The 23,393-nt window shown below is 37.5% G+C and overlaps 1 protein-coding gene across 1 annotated transcript in view; it reads right to left on the reverse strand.

Annotated features, from left to right (window-relative positions):
- Pappa2 (pappalysin 2) overlaps positions 1–23,393 on the reverse strand; it is a 253,241-nt gene that overhangs the window by 111,842 nt on the left and 118,006 nt on the right. Inside the window, exons 11-13 of the mRNA XM_052737329.1 lie at positions 21,711–21,904; positions 19,530–19,676; positions 97–232 (exon numbers count right to left, since the gene is read on the reverse strand). Of these exons, the coding sequence (XP_052593289.1) occupies positions 97–232; positions 19,530–19,676; positions 21,711–21,904 (477 nt within the window). The remainder of the gene's footprint in view (positions 1–96; positions 233–19,529; positions 19,677–21,710; positions 21,905–23,393) is intronic.

Raw genomic sequence — 23,393 nt, forward strand, 5'->3', positions numbered from 1 at the left:
CAAGACCACAAACATTTTCAGAGGTCAACATCCAACTGACTCCTCAGTCTATTGAAATAACTCCTAGTAGCTCTAAAGAAGTAATTCTCAACTCACCAAGAGAGTGGTTGCTCCCACTGGTATCAACCAGGTAGAGGGTCACTGTTGGCCGCTGATGCTCCCCAGGGGCCAGGCCATCAGATGCCAAGAAAAGGAAAAGTGCCACTGCCACTCCTGGTCTATCGAAACACACCTAGGTACAAGCACACACAGTAGGAGCAATTATTTTCACAGACAATCGAGGCATGTGTCTGTCTTCTCTCTCTATCATTCCCCAGAAGTTCTTCTTTGAAAGTAAGAGCTTTGTTCTCCTCTGCAATGGAAAACATGGAGTAAGCACAGCAGCATCCAAGGTGACAGCATGATGAGGTGGCGGAGATGGAAAATCATGGGTAGCTGCTGAGCATCCTTTCTCCAAACTGTGGTAGGATCACTGTTTTATTCACTACAACTTGTTTTTGCTTGTTTATTTTTGATTTTATTCTTTATTTCTGACATTTAACATGTAAAAAAATTACTATTCATCTTGTGTATGCCTGGAATAGTTTTTATTTTATATTATGGATGCTTTCTGTAACATGCTGAATGTGCTCCTTTCAGTAAAAACTCAAAATCTGATCATTTTTTAACAACTTAATTCTATTTTTTCAGTTCTTTTTTTAAATAATTTTTTATTAAAAAAAAGATTTTCTTTCCTTTTACATACCAACCTATTACCCCTCCCTCCTCTTCTTCAACTCCCCCCACTTTCCCCCATCCCTCCTCATAGAGGGTAAGGCCTCCATTGGGTAGTCAACACAGGTTGTTATACCAAGTGGGGACTAGACCTAGACCTGCATCAAGGATGAGTAAGGCATTGCACCATAGGGAATGGGGTCTAAAAAGCCAGTTTGTGTACCCAGGATAAGTCCTGGTCCCATTGCCAGGAGACCCACAAACTTTGAGAGAGGTTGTCATGTAGATCAGGCCACACTGAAATTCACTATTTACCCAAGGGTGATATTGAACTCCGGATTGTCTTGCTTCCACGATTCAAATAATGGAGTTACATGCACGAAACACCATGCCCGGTTTGGAGCTGTCTTTTTAAATTTCTCAAGAAAGCATTGGTAGAGATAATAATCCTCTATGTACTAATCAATACAACTTCTACACTAAAGTGAGAGAAGTAGACAAGATGACCAATGACCCAGCATCAGTAAACAAGCTAATTTCTTCTGCTCTGTCCCAAGATGAGACTAGGTATCCCTAGTTATTCTCCAGGCTCCCTGCCTCCTACCTACTTCCTCAGAACTTCTCATTTACCAGGTAAACTGTGACTTTGGAGAGAGGCTGTGGTGTTTTGAATGAGAATGGCACCATAGGCTCATATATTTGAATGCTTATTTACCGGAGAATGGAACTTCTTGAAAAGATTAGAAAGATTAGGAGGTGTGGCACTGTTAGAGGAAATGTGACACTGGGGGTGGGCTTTGAGATTTTTAAAAAGCCCAAGCCAGGCCCAGGCCCAGTCTCTTTCCTCCCCCAACCCCATCCCTCACCTCCCTCTCTCTCTCTCTCTCTCTCTCTCTCTCTCTCTCTCTCTCTCTCTCTCTCTCTCTCTGCCTGGGGAATCAGGATGTAACTCTCAGCTACTTCTCCAGCACCGTGCCTGCCTGCCACCATGCTCTACACCACGAAGATAATGGACTAAGCATCTGAAACTGTAAGGCCCAATTAAATGCTTTCTTTGATAAGAGTTGCCTTGGTCATGGTGTCTCTTCACAGCAATAGACAACTAAGGCAGTGGACTAAGACAGCCGCTATCACACAACCTGTTGTCTTTGAGGTTAAAACATGGCAAACTTCTTGTGCAACTTCCTTTGTGTCTCAAGCTTAAGTATCTGCCCCTTGCTTGAAACAAGCCAACTCTGAAGCAAGAAAAATTCAGTAGTATATATGTCATATTCTGAGGTGACAGATTCCACAATAGCCTTTCAGAGTAAACTATGAAAACTTTGTCCCTGGGAATCTTTTAAGAGGAAATAAAACATATTAAAGGTTCAGGGATGAACTATAGACATTCACTAGCCACTGCTAAGAATTCAGATTGTATGCTTCTTTTCCACACTGGACTTATTTAATATAGTAATTGTACTATTGTTTTATTTCATATACCTGAGCATCACTTCTAATTTTCATTGAGAATGACCCTTAAATTTTCCTGCTGTGATGTGGATGTTACAATCTTAGTATCTAGACCTAACAAAGTTTGCTGTGCATTTAAAAATATTAATTTTAATTTTTGAGATTATATTATCAATACTATACATGAATTCTCCCTTTTCTTTTCTCCCTCCAAACATTCTCATATGCTCCTCCTAGCTATTTTTCAAATTCATGGCCTCTTTTTTCATATATATATATATATATATATATATATATATATATATATATGCTGGCATATATACATACATACGTATATATGTCAGATTCTATAATAGCATCGTAGTCATTGTTTTATATATCTATATCTATATGTGTGTGTGTGTGTGTACCACCTGCTCAGTCTGTGTAATGTTACTTGTATGTATGTCTTCAGGGATGACTGTTGTGGCTTTTTCTTGGGTTCTAAACATGCTGTAGTTCCAGCATAGAACACAGCATATCTAATTGCAGGGCCCTCCTCTGTAGTGGGGAGAAGACTAAAAACATGTTTTCCATTTTAACAAGAATTCTTTTTTGTGGACAGACTCAGGTTTCCCGATTCCTGGCAGCTTGCTTATAGTGTCTCCTAGCACTTCTGCCTTAATTAGAGCGAGTTTACAATTCTCAGTGGTCAAGGCAGCACAGCTCTCCCTTCGTCCTTCCCACCTTTGTGGGAAATTCCAGGTTCACTCTTTCCACAGTGTCTCCCCTACTCTCTTTTCATTTCCCTTCTTTGAAGTAATAAATATTCCTTTATAACTTCAAAAACATCCAGTCACATAGGTTACAGCTTCTAAAATGAAAATCAAGTCTTCTATCCTTGGATGGCCAAGGGCTAGACATAAAACCATCCGAAGGAAACCAAGAGTCTAGCTCAAAAAGCACTTGACCCCAGTAGCAAATGACATCAAAGCCTCCTGGGACCTCCCCATAGCCTCTTCCTTTCCATGTACCACAACAGAGACCTGAGACTGGAAGACAGCTCATTTCCTGAGCCAGAAACAAGAAGCTCTCAGAACTGAGGAGTGAGGTAGCTTCAGCAAAACACAGGGCACCTCAGTCTTCCACCCATTCCAAACTAAGTAGCAGTGGTAGGATTTATGGTGGGTGTGGGCTTTTCTGTCCTGAGGGTCCATACCCAAACCTTCTTATGTAGTTTGCGTCTCTTGACAACATAGACTTCTGTTCTGTGGCAGCTGGAATACCAAATCACCATGAAGCTTCAAGCCTGTTCTAATGACAGTGCCTCTGTGTCATGCTCTGTAGGGAGAGGTTACAGCAGGACTTTCAGGCCACAGCTGAAGCAGGGAAACCACAGGTGAGACTTATAAGGGGCACACAAGCTACAGAACTGTTGGGTTAGAGACGCAGAAAAACAGATTTGATCAGCTCATGGGTGGCTGTGTCTTAGGCATTTCCCCTCAGAGACGCAGGGAAGATTGGTGAGTTTAATTCTTTATCTTGAGATTATCTCACAGCAGCAACTAGAAGCATAAAAAGCATATGTTTTATCTCACAACTATTTGTATCTCAGGAGCAGAGATTCAGCCTGAATCTCCACATATGTGCATGATCAACCCGAGTTCACATAAGGAGAAATCAAGATTGACTCTTTGGAGAGAGAGAGAGAGAGAGACAGAGAGAGAGAGAGAGAGACAGAGACAGAGACAGAGACAGAGAGAGAAAGACAGAGACAGAGAACCTGGCAAATGCCCTATGTTTGCCTCTTGGACATATCTTTGCTAGCTATATAAACATAAGCAATCTACCTCTGTCTGAAGCTGGGATCCCTCATTCCCACAGCTAGCAATAGAGATATTACTCATATCACATGGATATTAGGTAGATTAGGTGAAATCAAACAAAAGCAGACAAGATAATACCTATGAACATTAAGGACTCCATGTTCAACCATTCTTATTTCCCCCAAAGAAATACACCTTATCCAGTTTTGTACAATAGGAACAAAAACAGAAAGAATAAAAATTTAAAGTTTTATATATATATATAATATATATTATATTATATTTATATATATTATATTTTAGTATACAGAAAATTATGCTCTTCTAAAATGTACTGTACAGTCCATGGCCTGGCGGTGGTGGTTGTGCACACCTTTAATCCCAGCACTAGGGAGGTAGAGGCAGGTGGGTCTCTGTGAGTTTGAGGCCAGCCTGGTCTCCAAAGTGAGTTCCAGGAAAGGTGCAAATTTACACAGAGAAACCCTGTCTCGAAAAACAAAACAAAAAAAAATGTACAGTCCAAAAATATTCCATGTGCTTTTATAAATTGACTCATGGGAATGTAAATTGGTTCTCCATGTTTAGGTTCCATAGACACTGTCAATATTTGAGTTCTTGATAGATTCTGCATAGATTCCCAAGTCGTCCACAAGCACCATAAAACTAATTGAACTTGGCTCTTATAAGGATGAAGAGCTACAGCTAAATTCCAGAAAGAGGATGGCATCTTTCAGAAATGCAAACAATTCTGAAGTCTAAAGAACACTTTCAAGGTAGAGGAATATCAAAAGAATTTGCCATAAAGAAATTTGAAACAAAGAGAAAACAAAGCAGATACACAGACAGATACGACAATGGCGGATTGGCTAGAAGATAGATGATACATGAATTCAATAGACGGATGATGAAGAGTGAAGAGAGAGATGGAAGAGCAAGACAGAGAAAAGACTGAGACAGGTTTATAACAGATAGAGAAAGTAGATGTTGATGAGAGGGAGAGACAGAGAGATAACATAGCTGTGTTTTATTCAATGACTATATATGAACTCCCAAATTAAACCCTAATCACTGTCCACTGAAGAAGAGTTAAGATTGAGAGAGAGAGACCATCTCTAATGAGAATTGTAGAACCCGTCTCTAGACTGCCTGCCTAGTCTGGACACAATGTACACTCAAATCAAATGTTTCAACATACAGGTCACCCTTTGTGGTGGTCACTATACCACAGACTTAAAAAGAACCATGTTTAAAATGCTCTTGGTTAATTCCTGACTTTTCCCCACACCATTTCATCTTCACTCATCTAAGGCACTTCTCCAGAGGGAAAATGGATGCCTTGGGTGAGAAGAAAGCAGGCAGGCATTGTCTGCTGTTAGTAGAGCGTGAGGACATGTTTTCTGGAGTCCTCACCAAACTCAGCAGGCTTTTATTCCTACAGGAGATTTTTAACATGGCATCTTCAGTACATGTGGAACTGGAAACAAGGCTTTGCCCCAGGTAAATGGTACACAGGAAGATGGTAGCTTTCTCAATTTTCCATTCTATATTACTTTAGAGGTTCACATATTTCTAATTTTAGATAAGCAGGACATTATAGATTCTCCCCCAAATGTATTGATCTTTGGGACTCCCTGTCCACCTGTGAAGTCAAGTGAACACAAAAAGCTTCATACAGTTTTAGGTGTGAGAGAGGCATCTTTAAAAGCCACCTGTAGTTTAACCAGGCCCACCCAGACTCCGAATACAATTATTTTTACTACTGGCTAAACCATGTGTGCTTCTGTAGGTGAAAAATCATCAAATGTTCAAGACTTCTGGTGAGGCAGTCTAATAATTTTGTCACCAGAAGCTTTGACAAGGTAGAAATTAACTTTAAGTTGCAAAGGATCTTTCCTGAAGTTTATATCTAATAGAAAAAGGGGCTTATTTGGAGACTAAACTCCAGACAGTAAGTTTTCTGGGTTGTCTCCAGATTTAGAATTTGACTCAAAATAATAGGACCTTTGAGCCTGTTACACGCCCTTCTCATGTCTAGGCTCCTGTTCCTCTTGGTATTGATCAGAATTTAGATGATGTCCTGCTTTATTTATTCCTCTATGGTACCATAAAGACTATAACCACTGAGAATTTATGCAATGCCTTTTCTATATGAGTCAGAGCAACTTATCATTATGTGTAATTACTCTCATGTCTCCCACAATTCATGGTTAGACTTTCAAAAATGTAAGCTTTGGCAAGTCAGTAGAAGAAACTAGGACCTACTCAGATGACCAGAGCAATGCCGTCTAGATCATTTTCTCAAGTTCATTTTAGACAAGGCCAAGTCTGCAAAGGCTCTGCTAGATGAGTTTATGAGACTTCAAAAGACGAGAAGGAAGGGACAGAACCACATCTGCAGTCGTAGCTGCTGTGGTATGTCTCCCACATCACCCCTTCGATGACTGTGGCACTCAGTACAAAGCAATGTCTCTCTAGAAATTGCCCTTTTGGTGACCTCCTCATACAGGGCCATGCCACGTTCTTAGAGTGTGTGTGTGTGGGGGGGGGGAGGATGTCAAGTAACATTTGGTAATACTGAGTAATAGAGTGAGATTACTCTGAAGTGCCTTTTCCCAAATTCCCCTGATTCTGACACAATTTTCCCACCACTCCCACTGACTAATCCTAGTTCTTTTACTCCCTACTCACTGACACCAACAATAGCTCTCAGCAAACTTTCTGCATATAGATTTTCAGCTCAGATCCTGAATCCCGGGGAACACTCCACGAAAGATAAAGCCTGAAAACAAGGAAAGATGTTATGGAATCCAGATAGAAACAGTCCTTATGGAATCCAGATAGAGATGGTCCTCTTAGAAACCCGAAATAAGAGAGGGAATGGGAGCATGGCCCAGGTGGCAAGTGTCCACTCTTCATTAGAAACAATGGATGCCCCAGATGTTTATGGAGCTTAGAGTTTGTGAAGTTACTCTCCTTTGACAAGCAAATGTTTCCATATAAAATCAGTTGCATTCTAGATTAGTAACAATCAAATAGGAAAGGGGAAATAAAGCTTTGCCCTCAAGGGATAAACTGGAAGGGAAGTTCCCTTTTAGTGCACTAGGTTAGCTTTTGAAGGAAACAAAATCATATACACACCGTCATCTTTGCTCTTTCAGGATTCCTAAGGCATGCAAAAATCCACATGGTAGTGTTCCTAGCAACTGAACATTTTCTTCTGAAGATAATTACTTTTTATAAGTTTCCATTATGCATAGAGAAATAATCCCAATGCACTTCAGAAAATTGCCTGTCCTGTTAAGCATAAAATGTTGTTAACGAGTTTCCACTTGATAAATTGGAGGTAGATTTGAATCATTTTGAACATCTACCATTTTACTCAATGGTGAGATAACAATCCTCTGTAGCAGTGATTTTCAAACTTCAACGTGCATGCAAACTGCCAAGGACCTTGCTAAAATGCAAATTCTCAGTTAGTAGAACTGAGGTTCCACATTTCCGACAAGGCTACTTGGAGCAGACATACTTCTTAGGTTGAGGCTTTGGAGATACCCATTAATGGCCCTGCCCTCACCTTGGCCATTAGTAGTCCATAATTGTACTATCATTCATCCTATTTGCTTATCTCCTTTAAAAACTATTCATTATCAAGTTTACATGTAAATGCAAAGTTGGAAGCAATCATGTATACACCTCATTTAAAAGAAATTTCAAAAGAAACCTGATGCCCAGAAAGATGACATGTTTACAAAAGTTACTTGCTGGGTCAAGTAATAACAGAAGTTACAATATCATTCTTTGTATTGTTTGTCTTCTTCCAATTTCTAAAGCACCTACCAATTTTTTGCTCTACTTCTAGTTTAGACTAAAAAGTCAGATCACTAGTAAATAGTCTCACCATCTCACATAGGATCTCGTGAGCTTTACTCTAACCAAACACTCAAAGTAGTGATCAGTCCCAGTACCTTACATACATGTACTTTTTACTTTTGGTCAAGCAATGGGATGTGGACAGCTTCTAGGATAGTTGAAATATTTTCCAAATACCTGATGAACATCTGACTGGCTTTAAAAAATGTTGAAGAGCTGTCAGGCTTAGTGAACCCAACAAGGATATAGAATGTCTGCTTAACTTTAAATATCTGACACATAATAACTTTTTGTTTTAGTGTGCCCAGACAATACGTGAAAATATTCATGTTAAGTATTGGTCGCTGTTTATCTAAAACCTAAATTCAACTAGAGACTTCATTTTTTCCCCTGGAGCCACGTATTAGAAACACAGATGCCCGGGCTGGAGAGATGGCTCAGAGGTTAAGAACACTGGCTATTCTTCCAGAGGTCCTGAGTTCAATTCCCAGCACCCATGTGGTGACTCACAACCATCTGTAATGAAATCTGGTGCCCTCTTCTGGCTTGCAGGGATACATGCAAACAGAACGCTGTATACATAATAAATAAATAAATCTTAAAAAAAAAAAAAAGAAAGAAAACCATAGATGCCCTTGACCAGGCTTGTCTGTAGTGACTGTTTCACAATACATCAAAAGATTTCAGTGTACTCTGCAAATATAGGCATATTGTATTTGTTATTAACTTAAAAATAAGAATTTATCAAATTGAAATTAAAGAATGTGCTATAAGCAGAACAAAAAAATCAAGAGAAAAAAAAACAAGTAATCAGGAACACAAAACCAAAGTAAGAAGGATGAAAGAATTTTGTAGATATTTGTGTACCTAAAGAGAGAAAACTAAGAATAATTGACCTCTTTGACAAACTAATGCAGAGTACAAATTCTTATTATGGACTGGCACTTAATTCTTAAATGAATAAAAACTTGCCATTTAAGTGTTTACTAATAAAATATAGGGCCAAAGGGAGGAGAAAAAAACACCCTCTATTAATATCCCAGTTGGCACAATAAAAAGTTGTTATGTTCTGAAAAATCAATGGTGTAAACAAACACAATTATATAAAAAAAAATCTAAGGTTATAAAAACAAACCATAAAGGATTACAAAATGCTCAGAATCAAATGGTAACAAGAGGTCTATACGTCAAGGTTTATGAGACACAATCAAAGTAGTAATTATAAATAGAAAGAAAAGTTACTCACCACCAAAAATAATGAACCAAGCTAGGCATTGGGAGGCAAAAGGAGAAACGTCGGTGTAAATCCAGAGAACCAAGGCAAAAAAAAGTGATAGCGAGAAAGGAAGAAGCCAGCGAAGTAGAAAAAAGAATCATAGAGAGTTGAAGGAGACCGAGTACTGCTCCTGAAGACACCAGTAGGGTGGACAAATCTCACAGGTAAGGAAGACAACGTTCAAAAACACGTATCATTAAAGATATGATAAGTAGCTAGAAATGGAGACACAATGAGAGCCCATTGTGAACAGGAATCAGCATTACATTTAAATATGTAGAATAAATCGATAATTTCCCACAAACACCCAATAGTCCAAAGCTAGAAAAGAAATAGAAACATGGAACAGATTTTTAAAACTCAAACAAAAATTCAAATCACAATTAAAAGTCTTCCCTCAAATAAACCCTGAATTGAAGTGTTTGTTTGTTTTTGTTTTTGTTTTTGTTTTTAGGTATGCTCTGTTGAATTTTGAGGGAAGAGATAATCCTAGTTTTACATGAGAGGTTTCCAAACATAAAAAATGGGAAAAATCATATTACCACTTTCATGAGGAATTAGAAAACTGTATATCCAAAAGGAAATATATAAATGAATTCCATATAAAAATCTAAATACCAAAGTCAAAAGTAAAATCTGCCAGTAAAATGCAATAGTACACTTAAAATGTCATGTAAAACCAACATCTAAGGTCACTTCACTGACTCATGCATTACCTAGGTGTTGGTATACAATTGGTGTCATGTTATAAAACAAGACAAGAATAAACACTTCAATGGATACTATTAGAGAAATTAATTGATGTGTCACATTTCTATAAAAGTAGTATGAATCATATACTATATGCAAAAAAAAATCCAAGTATGCTAAAAGGCAAAAGTCTAAAAGGCAAAACTAAAACTCTAACATAAGAAAATTAAAAATATCATTCTAACCACAGGGAGAAAAATGAATGAATTCCCCTATTCTGTGAATTAAAAAGAAAAAGAATACTAAAGGATCAGCCATTATTTCATAAAGGGATGGTATACCTCACTATAGTAAGAAAAAAAATGTAAAACATGACGAAAATAGGAAATCATTTTATTCCGCTGACTAAACTTGGGTGACTGAGAAGTCCAGGCCCCAGCAAGAGTGTGTGACAACAGGATTCATTCACACCATCTGGTAACTGCTCAGCACAGACTGAAGCATGTGTTGACATGTTTGCTAACATCCTTTGGCATATTCCTGAACCTCCTGGTCCATTCACCTATCTGCCTCTTCATTTTTAAAATCACTACAACTGACATGCTTTGCTATTTGAAAAAAACAAAAACAAAACCAAAAAAACCATGAAATTCAGCGTTGTAATTCTTTACTGAAGATCTTGTTGGTTTTGGTTTTTGTTTCTGTTTAAATGGGGATTACATGAACTTTCAAGACACAGACTGAGATTCACCTGAGAGTCTCCCTCCCTGCAGGCCAAGTCCACACTCATTTGGTGAAGCCCTTATTGTACTATTTGGTAGCACTTCCTCACATGGTCTTGCCCTGTCTTTTTTCATATTTACACTAACTATTCTGTCACCTCCACTTCATAAAAGAATTAGATATTTTCTTCAATCATACCTTTTATTGGTAGCTGTTTAAATTCAGGAACACACTCATTTCTTCTTAATCTCGTACAAACTGATACCACATGAAATGATGTTTAGGTTGTTCTCAGGCATTGATTCAATTTGTGAGAAAATAAAATTTACTTCCTCCGTGTTTTTCATTTAGCTTCTTTCATATCTCATGAAGTATAGGGAAAATTCTAACTTCGCTGAATTCATGTCTAGAGAAGAAAAACTAATAATGTTCTAGTAGAAAATACTGGGTCATTTTCTATTCCACTTATTTTTGCTTTTTATATTTATTTTGGTTTAACTTGTCATTTCTCTAATGACATAAGAAAAGAACTTTGTTTACTGACTTTATATCTTTTAATAGCATATAGATTTTTAAAGATGTAAATTCCCCTAAAAGCATGCTTTAACTTCAAGCACAAACCTCCACATAGTTGTCAGTATCATTCCACTCAAAATGTTTATTAATCTCCATCATAAAGCCTTCTTTGACCTACAGATTAGATTTTGAGGGTTTTTTTTTTAATGATTTTGCTTTTGGTTTTGGTTTTGTTTATTGACACAGAATCTCCTTTAACTTAAACTGACCTGACACGAAGTTGCTCAAACTGATCAGTAATTTATAGCAATCCTCCTGTGTCTGTCTCCTGATTGCTGGGATTATGCGTGTTAGACAACATGTCTGGCTGACTACAGATTATTTAGTAATATTATTTAATTGCAAAAACAACTGTAGATTTTAAAGGTAATTTGTTATTCCCTTTCAGCTTAGTATTATTGAGGTAAAAAAATTCTCTGTATGATTTTAATCATAAATGTATTGAGACTTGTTTTATGGTGCTCTAGTTTGGTGAATACTATATACTATTTTCAGTTATTGAATGCAATGTTTCTACAAATATCAATTAGATTAAGATATTTAATAATCATTTTGAAATCTTATATGTTTGTCCTGATTCGTTTTAATCTACTTATTGTATAAATTATTAAGGAAGTGGATGATGAAAATTTCATCTGTAATTGTGAATTATAATTATGGCAGTTTCTCCATTAGGTCTGTCAAATTCTCAAATCATTCACTTAGAGGATAAAATTTTAAGTACTTAATTTTCTCACAAGGTTGCCAGTTGTTTTCATAAATTGACCATTTATTATTTTTCTGGTTACTGTATTTTGAAGTCCATTCTATCAGATATTATCACAGTACATAATTATTTTGTGCTCATAATTTCCATAGTATATAATTTTTTACCCTTTTATTTTCAATCTCCTTGTTTTTACTTTTAACATGTATGCTTTGTCAACAGTATATGGTCTAAAAATTATGATCTGTATTTCATGGCTCTCTGAAACAATTTCTACTTAATAAAAGAAATGATTTAGCTGGATTTAAGCCCATCATCTTGGCTTTTGTTTTGGATAAATCTTGTGGTTCTTGATTTCTCTTCCTCTGCCTTCTTGTTGGAGAATTAAGTAATTTTTATTCCATTTAGTCTTTTGACATTTTACCTCCAGCTACTTGTATATATGTGTGCTTTTGCGATTGATCTACAGCTTATCATGTGCATCTCTAACTTGCTCCAGTCTTCATTCAAATAACCTCACTATCTCAAGGACAGTGTAAGGATCTTTAGTGGCATTTTCCATTCCCCATTGCTTCATTTTTTGTGATAACACAGGACGCTTCCTGTGAAGCTATCACTGATATTGTCCAGCTTCTCTTTTCACCCATTCATACTCCCTCCCCTGCTGATTGCTAAGCCACTCTTTAATAAATATCCTGAATACTGAATTCCATCTTGGAATTTGCTTTCTAGAGAAAGCATATGGATATATACCACATCGAAGGATAGCTATGAATTTTTTTCCACCATTGGAAATCTCCTTTGCTGTGATTTTTCACTCAGACTACAGCCAGGCAGTCTTTTCAGTCTTTGCAAGACGAAATGCTTGCCTCCATCTCCGGAGTCTGCCACCTCTTCTTTGTCAGTACATCAGAAGTCACAATCCTCCTTGTCCACTTTTGTCCCGTGTCCTCAGTCTATCAAATGCTCCCACGTGGTAAGCTCTAACATCCCATTATCACTTTTGCAATCACCAAACATTTTTGAACAGCACAAGGAGGCTTTGGTCTCAGTGTGTGATGCATGTCCAGGAGTACCCATTGCCTCTGCCCACAAGGTCTATACAGTTCATAGGACAGACAAATATTTACACAGAAATAGAACAGTGAAGGATGCAGACACTATGGAAGACAGGTGCACTGAGGAGCAAGTGTGATTGTGGTATCTAGGGCTTGGGAGCAGAATTCATGAAAGACTCAGATTTGTAACCAAAACAATCCTTGAGTTAAATTTTCAGAGGGAATTATGTATTTACTAGGGAGACAAAGAGGAAGAAAATGATAACCCTTCTATCTGGAAATTATAGATATATGAAAATCCTGGCATGTTCCTACACTGAAAGCATTCTGTTACAACTAAAAAGAGTAAAGCTGTGTGTGCATGTGTGTGGGGAGATATGGAAGGTGAGAAAAATAGGAAAATTCAGCTTTATCTCACAAACTAATATTTATGATAATAAAAAGAAACTAAGCTAAATGTCCTGTGTTGAATCAGGACATTTCAAGTCCATGCTGTATTTTATTGAATTTGTAGCACATGTTTTATGATACTCTGTTTCCACAATATCAGTGTAAACACTACCACTGCCATATATGTAACTTCAGGCTGAAAATGGTAATTTATTCATCTTCAAGTTCTCCCAAAATACAAATGCATTGCTCATATGGAGCAGTGTTTATTAAGTAGACTTAAAAGTGGATGCTGGATGGGAGAATATGGCTTAGTCATGAAAGCATTTGCTGTACAAGCATGAGGTCTTGAGTTCAGATCCCCAGGACCTATGTGAAAATCTGGGTGTGGCAGTGCACATCTGTAAAGCACTGGGGAAAGAGAGACAGGAGAATCCTTGGAGCTCATTGGCCAGCAAGAAGCCTAGCAGAACTGGTGAGCTCAGGTTTAGTTAGTGACACTCTATAAAAAAATAATAATGTGAAGAGTGACTGAGGACATGCTGACACCAACATATGGTCTCCACATACATAAGCACATGTGTGCATGTGCACTTACATATATGAGCATACACATAAACATGTAGACACACACAATCATACACCATGCATTTTGTCATGATGTGTAAGACTTTTAACCTTGATTGTCAATTTGCTTGGGTTGAGAAACTTAGGTTAAAGCAGACCAATGCATACAGCTGTGAGGATCTTTCCACCAAGGACTGACTGGAGAAAACAGACTTGCCCTGAATTTGGATGCCATCAACCCAATTGCTGGGTCACTGAGGATATAAAGGACAGAACAGGAGGAAGCTGGTATCATAGACATTCCCCCTCTGCTTCCCGTCTCTGTGTGAACTGTTCTACCACGCCCTCCCTCGGCTCCAAGATGAACCAAAAGCTCTCAATCTAGAAACAAAATTAACCCTTCTTCCATTAAGCTGTTTACATCAGGCATTTTGTCATAGTAACAAAAGTCTAACTAACACAGTGCTGAAATAAGATAAACAATCACGGATATCTTTAGTACTAACTTAGAAACATGGTGTAGAGCAGGGGTTAGCACATTATGGTCCATGGGCCAATCCTGACCCAGTTCCTATTTCCATATGACTGTGATCTAAGATACATATTTTTTCAAATAGCTGAGAATAAAAATAAATATAGTATGAAAAGTATATAAAATTTGAAGTTCTGTTTTCAAAAATACAATTTATATACATACATTTACATACTTTCTACCTTCATACTAATAGCCATGTTAGACAGTTATGATATGGGTTGTGTGGCCAATAAACCTAAAATATTTTATAACTGGTTCTTCATAGAAAATGTGTAGGAAGGACCATAGCCTTTGGCATGTGCTGGATTTGAATTTTAATCTTCTCTATGCTTTTACTAGTTATATCATTGAAATGTTTAACATCTCTGAATTTTAAAATAATCATTTTAAAGTGTGTAAAGTAAATACTATGTGGAACAGAATACATTGCAACAAGTGTGTTTTTCTCTGTTCCCATGGTATTAGGGATACTCATTTGAAATCTAATCAATTAAATACATATTGCATGTTCTTAGGGACTCATGTTCAGTGTTTAGCTAGTTGATACCAAACAAAGAAAAGAAAGAAATTGTGGTTAACGGGCTTTAGGCTTGTGCAGAAAGAATTTCCAGGCAGTGGTCCATAATTTACAACTGATGTGGGAGACCCTGGTATTTAAAATACTGTGAACATGTGCTGGTTTCTGTTAGGACTGCTAACCAGTCCAGCCTAAGTGAGATCATTTCAAACTGGAGACCGTTTAGAATCATAGACACCAACAGGAATATATGATTTTGCACATGGTGACTCGCCCCCTGGGAATCAAGCAAGCAGTTATTGAGTGTCTACATCTCAAATGGTCTCATTTGTTTCCTACATTACTTATATTCAAAGTACTTTCTTGAGGAAACCATGCCTTCTGGGACTCACCTTCTCATGTGCGTAAGTTTACAAAAAGCACTGAATGAATCCTCTCACCCAGATTCACTGATCCATAGTCTTTCACACACGTAGAAGAAACACAACAAAACAAGGGAGGGCACTTTCCTTCCATCTCCACCTGTGGTTTTGCTTTCTTCCTCCTGTTGCTCTGCTCTACATATTTCCAGTGCTCAGCTCTGGGTTTGGCATACTACAGGTGCTTCATAAATGCTGACAGAATGAGCAACAGATTTGGGGGGGGGGTCATGAGATTATTGCCAAGACATGAGAATATGAGCTTCCTGATTACCATTTTATTCCTTAGTGGTGAGCACTTCAAAGCCTGGATGCTTCCTCCATCTGCGAAACAGAGGAACGTCTCTCCTGTCACTCACAGAGATTTGTAAGGATACCAGTAAAAAGCTTAAGAATATGCATTTTGTAAACCAAAGATGACTTTAAAATGTGCTTTTTGTTGTAAATAATAAAAGACTTATACTATATGCTCTGTAAGAAAATTCTTCTGTTCCTGTTCTACTGGTTGAAGATTAGAATAAAGAAGAGCAAGAGAATGTTACCTCAGTAAAATTGGCTAAAATGACAGAACTTTTATTTTGGCAAGCAGCATGTGAGTGAATAAAACAATTTGGAAATACGTTTTCAAAACTAATGTTTTTCAGTACTGTTGTTTTTCACTCATGCAATAAATTTGTCTCTGATTCACTGCATACAAATCATATCTGTGTATCAAATCAAGATTAAATTATATTAAAATGAAGAGTAAAGGGCCAGAAATTCTGCTGTGCTTATAAAATACTTTGTTTAATATAGCTTATTTTCAAATATAATTTATTTGGTACCATATAGGTTCATGAAATCGAGTTTTATAGCACACTTTACACACTAATGTAAACTTTGATTAGATTTGCTCTAATATGAAGGCTCTTCTTTTAAATTTCTTGTTGAGCAGGATTAGTATACAAACCTAGACTACAAGAGGTGGTTAACTGATGGGTATTAGGAAAGTTTCAGGTTGAGATTTCTGCTTATGGATATAATTGAGTAGCTTACAGTCAAACAAGAAGTTTGCTCTAGCAGGAAGATTTTAAAAATACAAATTAAGTAAGATAGAGAAGATGATGATGATGATGATGATGATGATGATGATGATTGATGATGATGATGATGATTGATGATGGTGATTGATGATGATGATGATGATGATGATGATTGATGATGATGATGATGGTGATTGATGATGATGATGCTCGAGAACAAGCAAATCTGTCAGGACTGACGAGCTCAATATCTCAAAAGGAAAACAATCCCATTAAAAGGAACTGGACATGTGTCTCCAAAATGTTTTTTACTATACAAAGCGGTGCAAAGTAAGAGTGGAAGTGAAGCAAAGACTGGCCAGAAACAAGGCTCAAACCCTGAAGGGGTCCTTGGCAGGCGTACACTGCTGAGTACATGGAATGGAAGCTGGAGGCCTTCAAGGTAGAGGGCCCGGTTCAAGCTTTGCATGGGGAATTTCTTAGAACAACAAAGAGAGCTGAAAAGGTGGACTGGGGCTCACAGAAATAAGAACAGAGGTAATAGTCTTTAAAAGTGCTTACTTAATTGAGGAAATATTTCCCAAGTCTTTATACCTGTCCCAATAAAGCTGTCTTGACATGAAGATAATGTCAGCCAGTATCTCTACAAGGTGTTCAGTGTCTGATGTTCTGTCAATGCTTCATTCATTATGACAGGAGAGAGAAGACAGTGAGTGAAAAGAGCAAAGATTGACAACATAAAACAGTTCAGGTCACTAAGAAACTGACGGGATCAAAAGCACATTAAAGTGAGTCTGATAAGTGTGTTTTAAAATACACTGTAAACAGGAGTACTTCAAAGAAAATAGGAATATACAGGGATTAAATAAGTATTACTAGATATAAAAAAGACACACTTTTTAGTTAAGAAGATAATTTATAAGAAAGATGTAGGAATTTGAAGATATATCACGGCAATTCCCAACAGGCATAGTTCACATATCTACGAAACATGGCCATAAAATTAGTTTAACTGAAACTACTGACTCACCAATATGACCCAAATCAAGTTGATACAATATATTAATAGCAACTGAGTAAAGATTTCATTGCCAGTCTTGCTGCAACAACCAATCTCCACACAAGCAATGGGTTTGAATTCTGACCAGTAAACTAATCCCATCACTGCTAAAGTCATATGGTTTTAATGTGGCTTAATAATGTGAATCTCTTAGTGACCAGAACTATTTTATATTGATGATCTGTTCACTTTTCACTCACTGCCTGAATGAAGCTTTGATCTGGGTTACAAAGACAACAGTACACATGTTGTGATTTCAACTTGTTCCCCAGTGATAAATACATGTGAAAATCTGACCAAATGGATAATCAAAAGAAGAAAGTTAACCAGATGAAAATGCATCGAAGAAAAATGATAATGCGGAGAATGAAATCCGGTTAGTGGATAATGGTGTGGTGGAAGAAGTAACCAGCTCTAAGAATTGTGGTAATTCAAAAGTCCAGCCATGCAGGGAGAAGACCTCAGTGAAGAGGAAGTTGTCACCGGAAGTAGGGAATGTAGTTTTGACAAAAAGAACAAGACTTCCTAGAAGAATCAATATAAAGGAAAAAGTTCATGTTAAAGGAACTCTCGGGGGTGTTTAATGTACATCAAAAGAATGAAGAAGAATTGTCAGGAGTTAGTCTATGGTTATCAATATAAGCAAGGCATAAAAAATTCACTAAGTCATAAAAATGCTAGTTCTGTCATATAAGTCACATAAGAAAAAGGTAAGCAAAGGGAAAATTGCCTTGGTATCTTTGGGACTTTTGCAAAGAAATGTAACACGTTGATCCTCTATACTGCCAATGTTTTAAGTAATAGTGAACTAAAGAGTCAAAAGGAAGCTGTTATTTTTACTTTCCCACATATGCATAACTAAACTGTAAGAGCATTTGAAGTGACAAGAAATGTCTTAGGGGTCATGAAACAATTATAATCTCCTTATTGATTATTGCTTACTTTATATAGTCATTCTGTGATCTCACAATACCGTATGAAGTGAGGACTGCCTCGGTTGGGGGGGTACAAAAGTCAATTATCAAAACATTTTAAGTTACCAGAAAAAGAAACACAAGTTAAAAGCATAATTGTAGTTCAGTTGTTGAACACTTGTCTAGAATTTTCACAGCCCTGAAAATAAACAATAAAAATGAAGAAAATAATAAAGAATGAAAGTGTACCTTTCTTTGGTTTGTTTATGGAATGATAAATAAAAAGTTAGGAAAATGATAAACCCTAGTAAGACTGAACAAACTTAACAGCTGATTATAAAATTCATATAAAATTTAAAGGATAATAATCAAGATAGCTAATATATTCTGAAAGAAAATGGAGAATCTTTAAGACTTCCACTATGGGATTTTAAGATTGATTAAAATATTTAGTTCAGAAAAGTGTACTAATATTCCAAAAATATGTGATCTAGTAGAACAAAATGCAGAATTAATAAATAAAATACAGATTTAATACACAAGTCAACATACACATACTGCTGCTGGTTTCTGACAAAGGTACCAGGCAGCAGAGTGGGTCCAAGTTTGATTAGATTGGTTCTAGATCTACTGAACATCCACAGGGCAGAGATTGTGAGCGTCTACCTCACATAATACATATGAAACCTTGGTATCCCTTACCAGCACTGCATAAGTTGGATGTGGTGGTGCAGACCGATCATCCCAGCACTCAGGAGGTGGAGTAGGAGGATCAGGAGCTCAAGGTCATCCTCGGTGGCATAGAGTTTGAGGACAGCCTGGGCAGCATGGAGTCCTATCTCAAGTAGCAAAAACAGTCAAAAATTGTGCAAAAGAAATCTGTGTCAACAGAAGTAAAACTACTAGGTATGTTTGTGGTGAAACAGACAAGAGCTGTAAGAGAACTTTGTGATGGTTATTAAATGCCCTATTCCTTGATTTCTGTGGTATTAGGGTATGTGAGCTATCCATTTCTAATTTTGCATGTTTTGGTGCGTGTTAATTTTCTAGAGTGATTACTCACATAGAAGTCTAAACTTCAAAGAAAGATGAAAATAAATTTAAGCTATATATACTTTGAGATAACAGAAGGAATAATTCTAATAAATCAGTCAAATGTCCAATTTTACCCATACACATGTACATATGTGCATCCCTATTTACAGGCTTTACAAATAGACATTTGGCTCACTTACTTCAAGCCAAATCTCTTTGTCCTTCTGCAGGTTATCTTCAGACTGTTCACTGCCTTCATCCTGGGCTCTCTTCAAACTGAAGGCACAGGGAAACCATCCAAGAGAGAGATGACTCGAGGATGAATCTGGATGATGTGAAGCACAAATCTGAAAAGCAATTTCAATCCTAAATTAAGTATGGAGTGCAGGAGGTACATAAAATCAGGAGCTCTCTAGCACAAAGCCTACTTTCCTCTCTTATCCCTAATGATCACACTGTTAGATACAGAATGCAGAAGTTAGAATGAAAAAAAAAACTAATTCATGTAACCCTCAAGATGTATCTTCCTAGGGTAGAAAACACACAGGACAACTTTCTCTCCACTGTCAGCCCAAAGAATCATTCTGGCACACTTCAGATGACTGATCTAAGGATTCACTTTGCAAGTCTTTCCAGGGTGATGGTTAGATCTTATCAATCAGCATCAACTGGTCCAAGAGGGAGGCTACTGAATCAGACAGGCAGGGAGTGCTTGGCTGGGTAGAAATTCCAAGAAGCAGAACTTCAGGAAATGTCTCCTACTTCACTTAGAGAAGACATTCAGGCTAGACTAAAAGCCACTTCAGAGAGCTGTCATGAACTCAGAATTGCCAACTTTCCTGGCTTTTGCCACTGGGCACCAGAACTCGAAGGAGAAGGATGCCAAGACTTGGCAAAGAGAGTGTGGCAGAAGAGGCTAGTTGCCTCATTGTATCTTCTTGCCCATCACCTTTTCATTAACGAACATCAACTTTGTTCCAAGTTATCCAGTTATGTAAATGTTCATTTCCTCAATGTTTCCCACATAAAGGGGTGATTAAATAGACCATGAGATATGGGTGATAATCTACAGTGTAGAGCTTCCAGAAAATTTGCAATTTTCCCAATAAACATGAGCAAACACTCAGCTGGCATGCACAAACTTCCCTTTGACTTGCTTTCTTCTTCCTCTCTTAACAGCTGATAGCAAGGTTCTGGGAGCATTTACTGACTGTGCAAGACCCTGAGTTCAATCCCCAGTAAAACACACACACACACACACACACACACACACACACACACACACACACACACACACACACTTACTTCATGCTCACAGGAGCAACAGCCATGTTAGTAGCAACAAAAAGAAAACTACAAACTAAGAATGGAAGTGCTGGGATCCAGACACCTGCATCCTTGATGAGACGCCTGAGACAGGCACCTCAAGTAGCTTCCTCTATCCACTCAGAAATGCCTTCTCAAAGTGGGAGTTTAAAATACAGTATTTCATCCTGGCCTGCAATACCCAGAGGGCTACCTTTTGCTTCTGTAGACATTTTGCCCATTGTTACAGTGGATGGAAGAGTCTATTTGGCAATGAAAGCATCTGGAATGGCACCCAAAGAGCCAACTTCCCTTTATCTTGTCTTTAATATTCAACCTCAATTCAATAGTGTCATTAATATAGCCTCTTAAAGTCTTCCCAAGATCTCCCACTATGTAGGCAGATAGTCAGGGGAAAGGATTCACTTGATTTAATAACTAACTCTAGCATTTCCTCAATACTAATTTAAATCAAATCATACTTTTACATATATATTATGTATATATATGTAAATTATAATATATATATATATTAACTCTACACTGGCCTGTTAGATGCAAAAGATAGTAGCAAATAAAGGCCCAAAGTTGGTAAGTGACTTGTCCGTTGTCACGTAATAACAGTAATACTAAAGGATCCATCTGTCTAATTCAGCCTTTCTGTTTTCTTTTCTTTTTTTTTTTTTCTGGAGCTGAAGACCAAACCCAGGGCCTTGCACTTGCTAGGCAAGTGCTCTAACACTGAGCTAAATCCCCAACCCCAACTTTCTGTTTTCTTATTGCTGCTTTTTATCCTTTTACACTAAATTCTCCAAGACATAGAGCCTAAATGTAGTTTATAACAGCTATGTTAAACTGTTCTTGAATATGCCTTGAGTTACTGGATAAAAGTTGTTGAAGTCAAGTAATGTTCAGGTGAGTTATAGGATTGTATGATTAATCTCAAAGCTTTTCAGCTAATGTTATCTTGTTCTAATCTCAGTGAGGGCAAAATTGGATGCTAACATCTTTAATAAAGTTCAAGCCCCCTAAGCATCTATGGCCAGCCATGACTCCAATCATCTGACATAACTTACCATTGAATGAGGTTCTCCTGTTACCAGGGAAACAGGACACTTCTTCTTGTCTTCATGGTAGGAATAAGCCTGAGTAGCCCACTGGTCCAAGTGTCCTTCAGGAGTATGGAGGCCACAGTCTATGATGCTGTTTTCCTTCTCAAAAGGTTCACAAATCCCATCTCCCTCATACCTGTAGCAAAGGCTTGGCTCCCCTGCCAAGAAATATGTATAACATTTAATGGACTTTTTTTTATGTATCTTATGTTGCAAGCAATTCTTCTCCAGCCTACTGAAGATAATCTTGTGATGACCAGGGAGCACAGTACCCACCAAAAACACTAACCATCACACCCTTGGAGAAGAGGGATCACTCTTTATGAGGGAAGAAGCAAAATCTAATAAAGTTATAGGAAATATTGGGTTTGGGAGAGAAGGATAAAGAGGGAAATGCACTATAAACTGGTGGTAGGAAGAAAGTTGATTCTATCTTGTTGGTATTGTTTTTTTCTAATGAGACAGAGTCCTAGGTAGCCCAGGCTGGCACTGAACTCCTGATCCTCTTGCCTCTTGAGTATTAGAATTACAGGCATGTGCTACCATGCCCAGCCAAGATATTTTAGGTAAATCTGAATGAGACATGGAGTACATTAGAAATACAAAGGACATAGAAAAAAGCAGAAATCAAATTTAAATAAATAGTATAATATAGATGCATTTGAATCTCCTTCATAGTTTTTTTTAAATGTTCAATTATTTAAGGGGATTCTTTACCAAATTTTTTTACAATTATTCTTGCCACTGAGATGTTTTTCTCTGAGCACATAACTCCTCAAACTGTGAGAAAATGTGTTGCAAAGACTCCAGGTCTTACAGACATCGGTTCTCTCAGCTTAGGACAACCATGAGGTTTTTAGTTTTCTTGTTATTATTATTGCTTGTTTTATACATGAGAAATACAAGTCTAAATAAGTTTGTGTGGCTTGAAAAGTGACTCTCACAATCTTTGGGGCTTTGTTTGAGTGAGACCTACACAATATAGACCCATTCCTCCCTCAGCCTTGTACCCTGTACCACCTCATCCTGAAGCAGAGCAGACAAACAAGACAGGAATATTTGGGGGAAACTGTTGATGGTGGAAGATGAATTTAAATGTACGGGGGAAGTTCCATGCTTCCAAGCAGGGCAGTTCCTACTAGGTGGACTGTACTGCTTCTTTGTAAACTGGCTTCCTTCAGTGTGGGAAGCTGAAATATACTTATAAAACCATCTATGAAGTTCTACCAAAATGTAGGACAATTAGTGTCAATAGCACAACCCAATTTCCCATTTCTACTTAAAGTAGCAGGACACTGAAATAGAACAAAACAAATCCACACTATTCATCACTGACTCAGTAAAACCATTGCTAAGATTTATCATTATTATAGCATGCTTTTTCATTTTTTTTCTTCTTCACAGAAATTCCACAGAGATATTCTGGTAGTTTGTCAGATGCTCACCAACATACAGTTACTATGTTCCTTAGTAATTGCCTCATATGTAAGACCCTTCTGTGGTAAAATCTACTTCTGCATGCCAGTGTAAGCCACCCTCTACAGGACATGGTTCTAAGCCCATTTAAGGCTTTCATCTGTACTCTATCAAATTTATGGCACCTTTACCCTCTCTTCCAGCATATGTACACTTGAAGCAAGAGTCCCA

The sequence above is a fragment of the Peromyscus californicus genome, unplaced genomic scaffold (assembly GCF_007827085.1).
Source record: "Peromyscus californicus insignis strain IS unplaced genomic scaffold, ASM782708v3 Scaffold_14__1_contigs__length_90479793_seg_2, whole genome shotgun sequence".
NCBI lineage: Eukaryota > Metazoa > Chordata > Mammalia > Rodentia > Cricetidae > Peromyscus > Peromyscus californicus.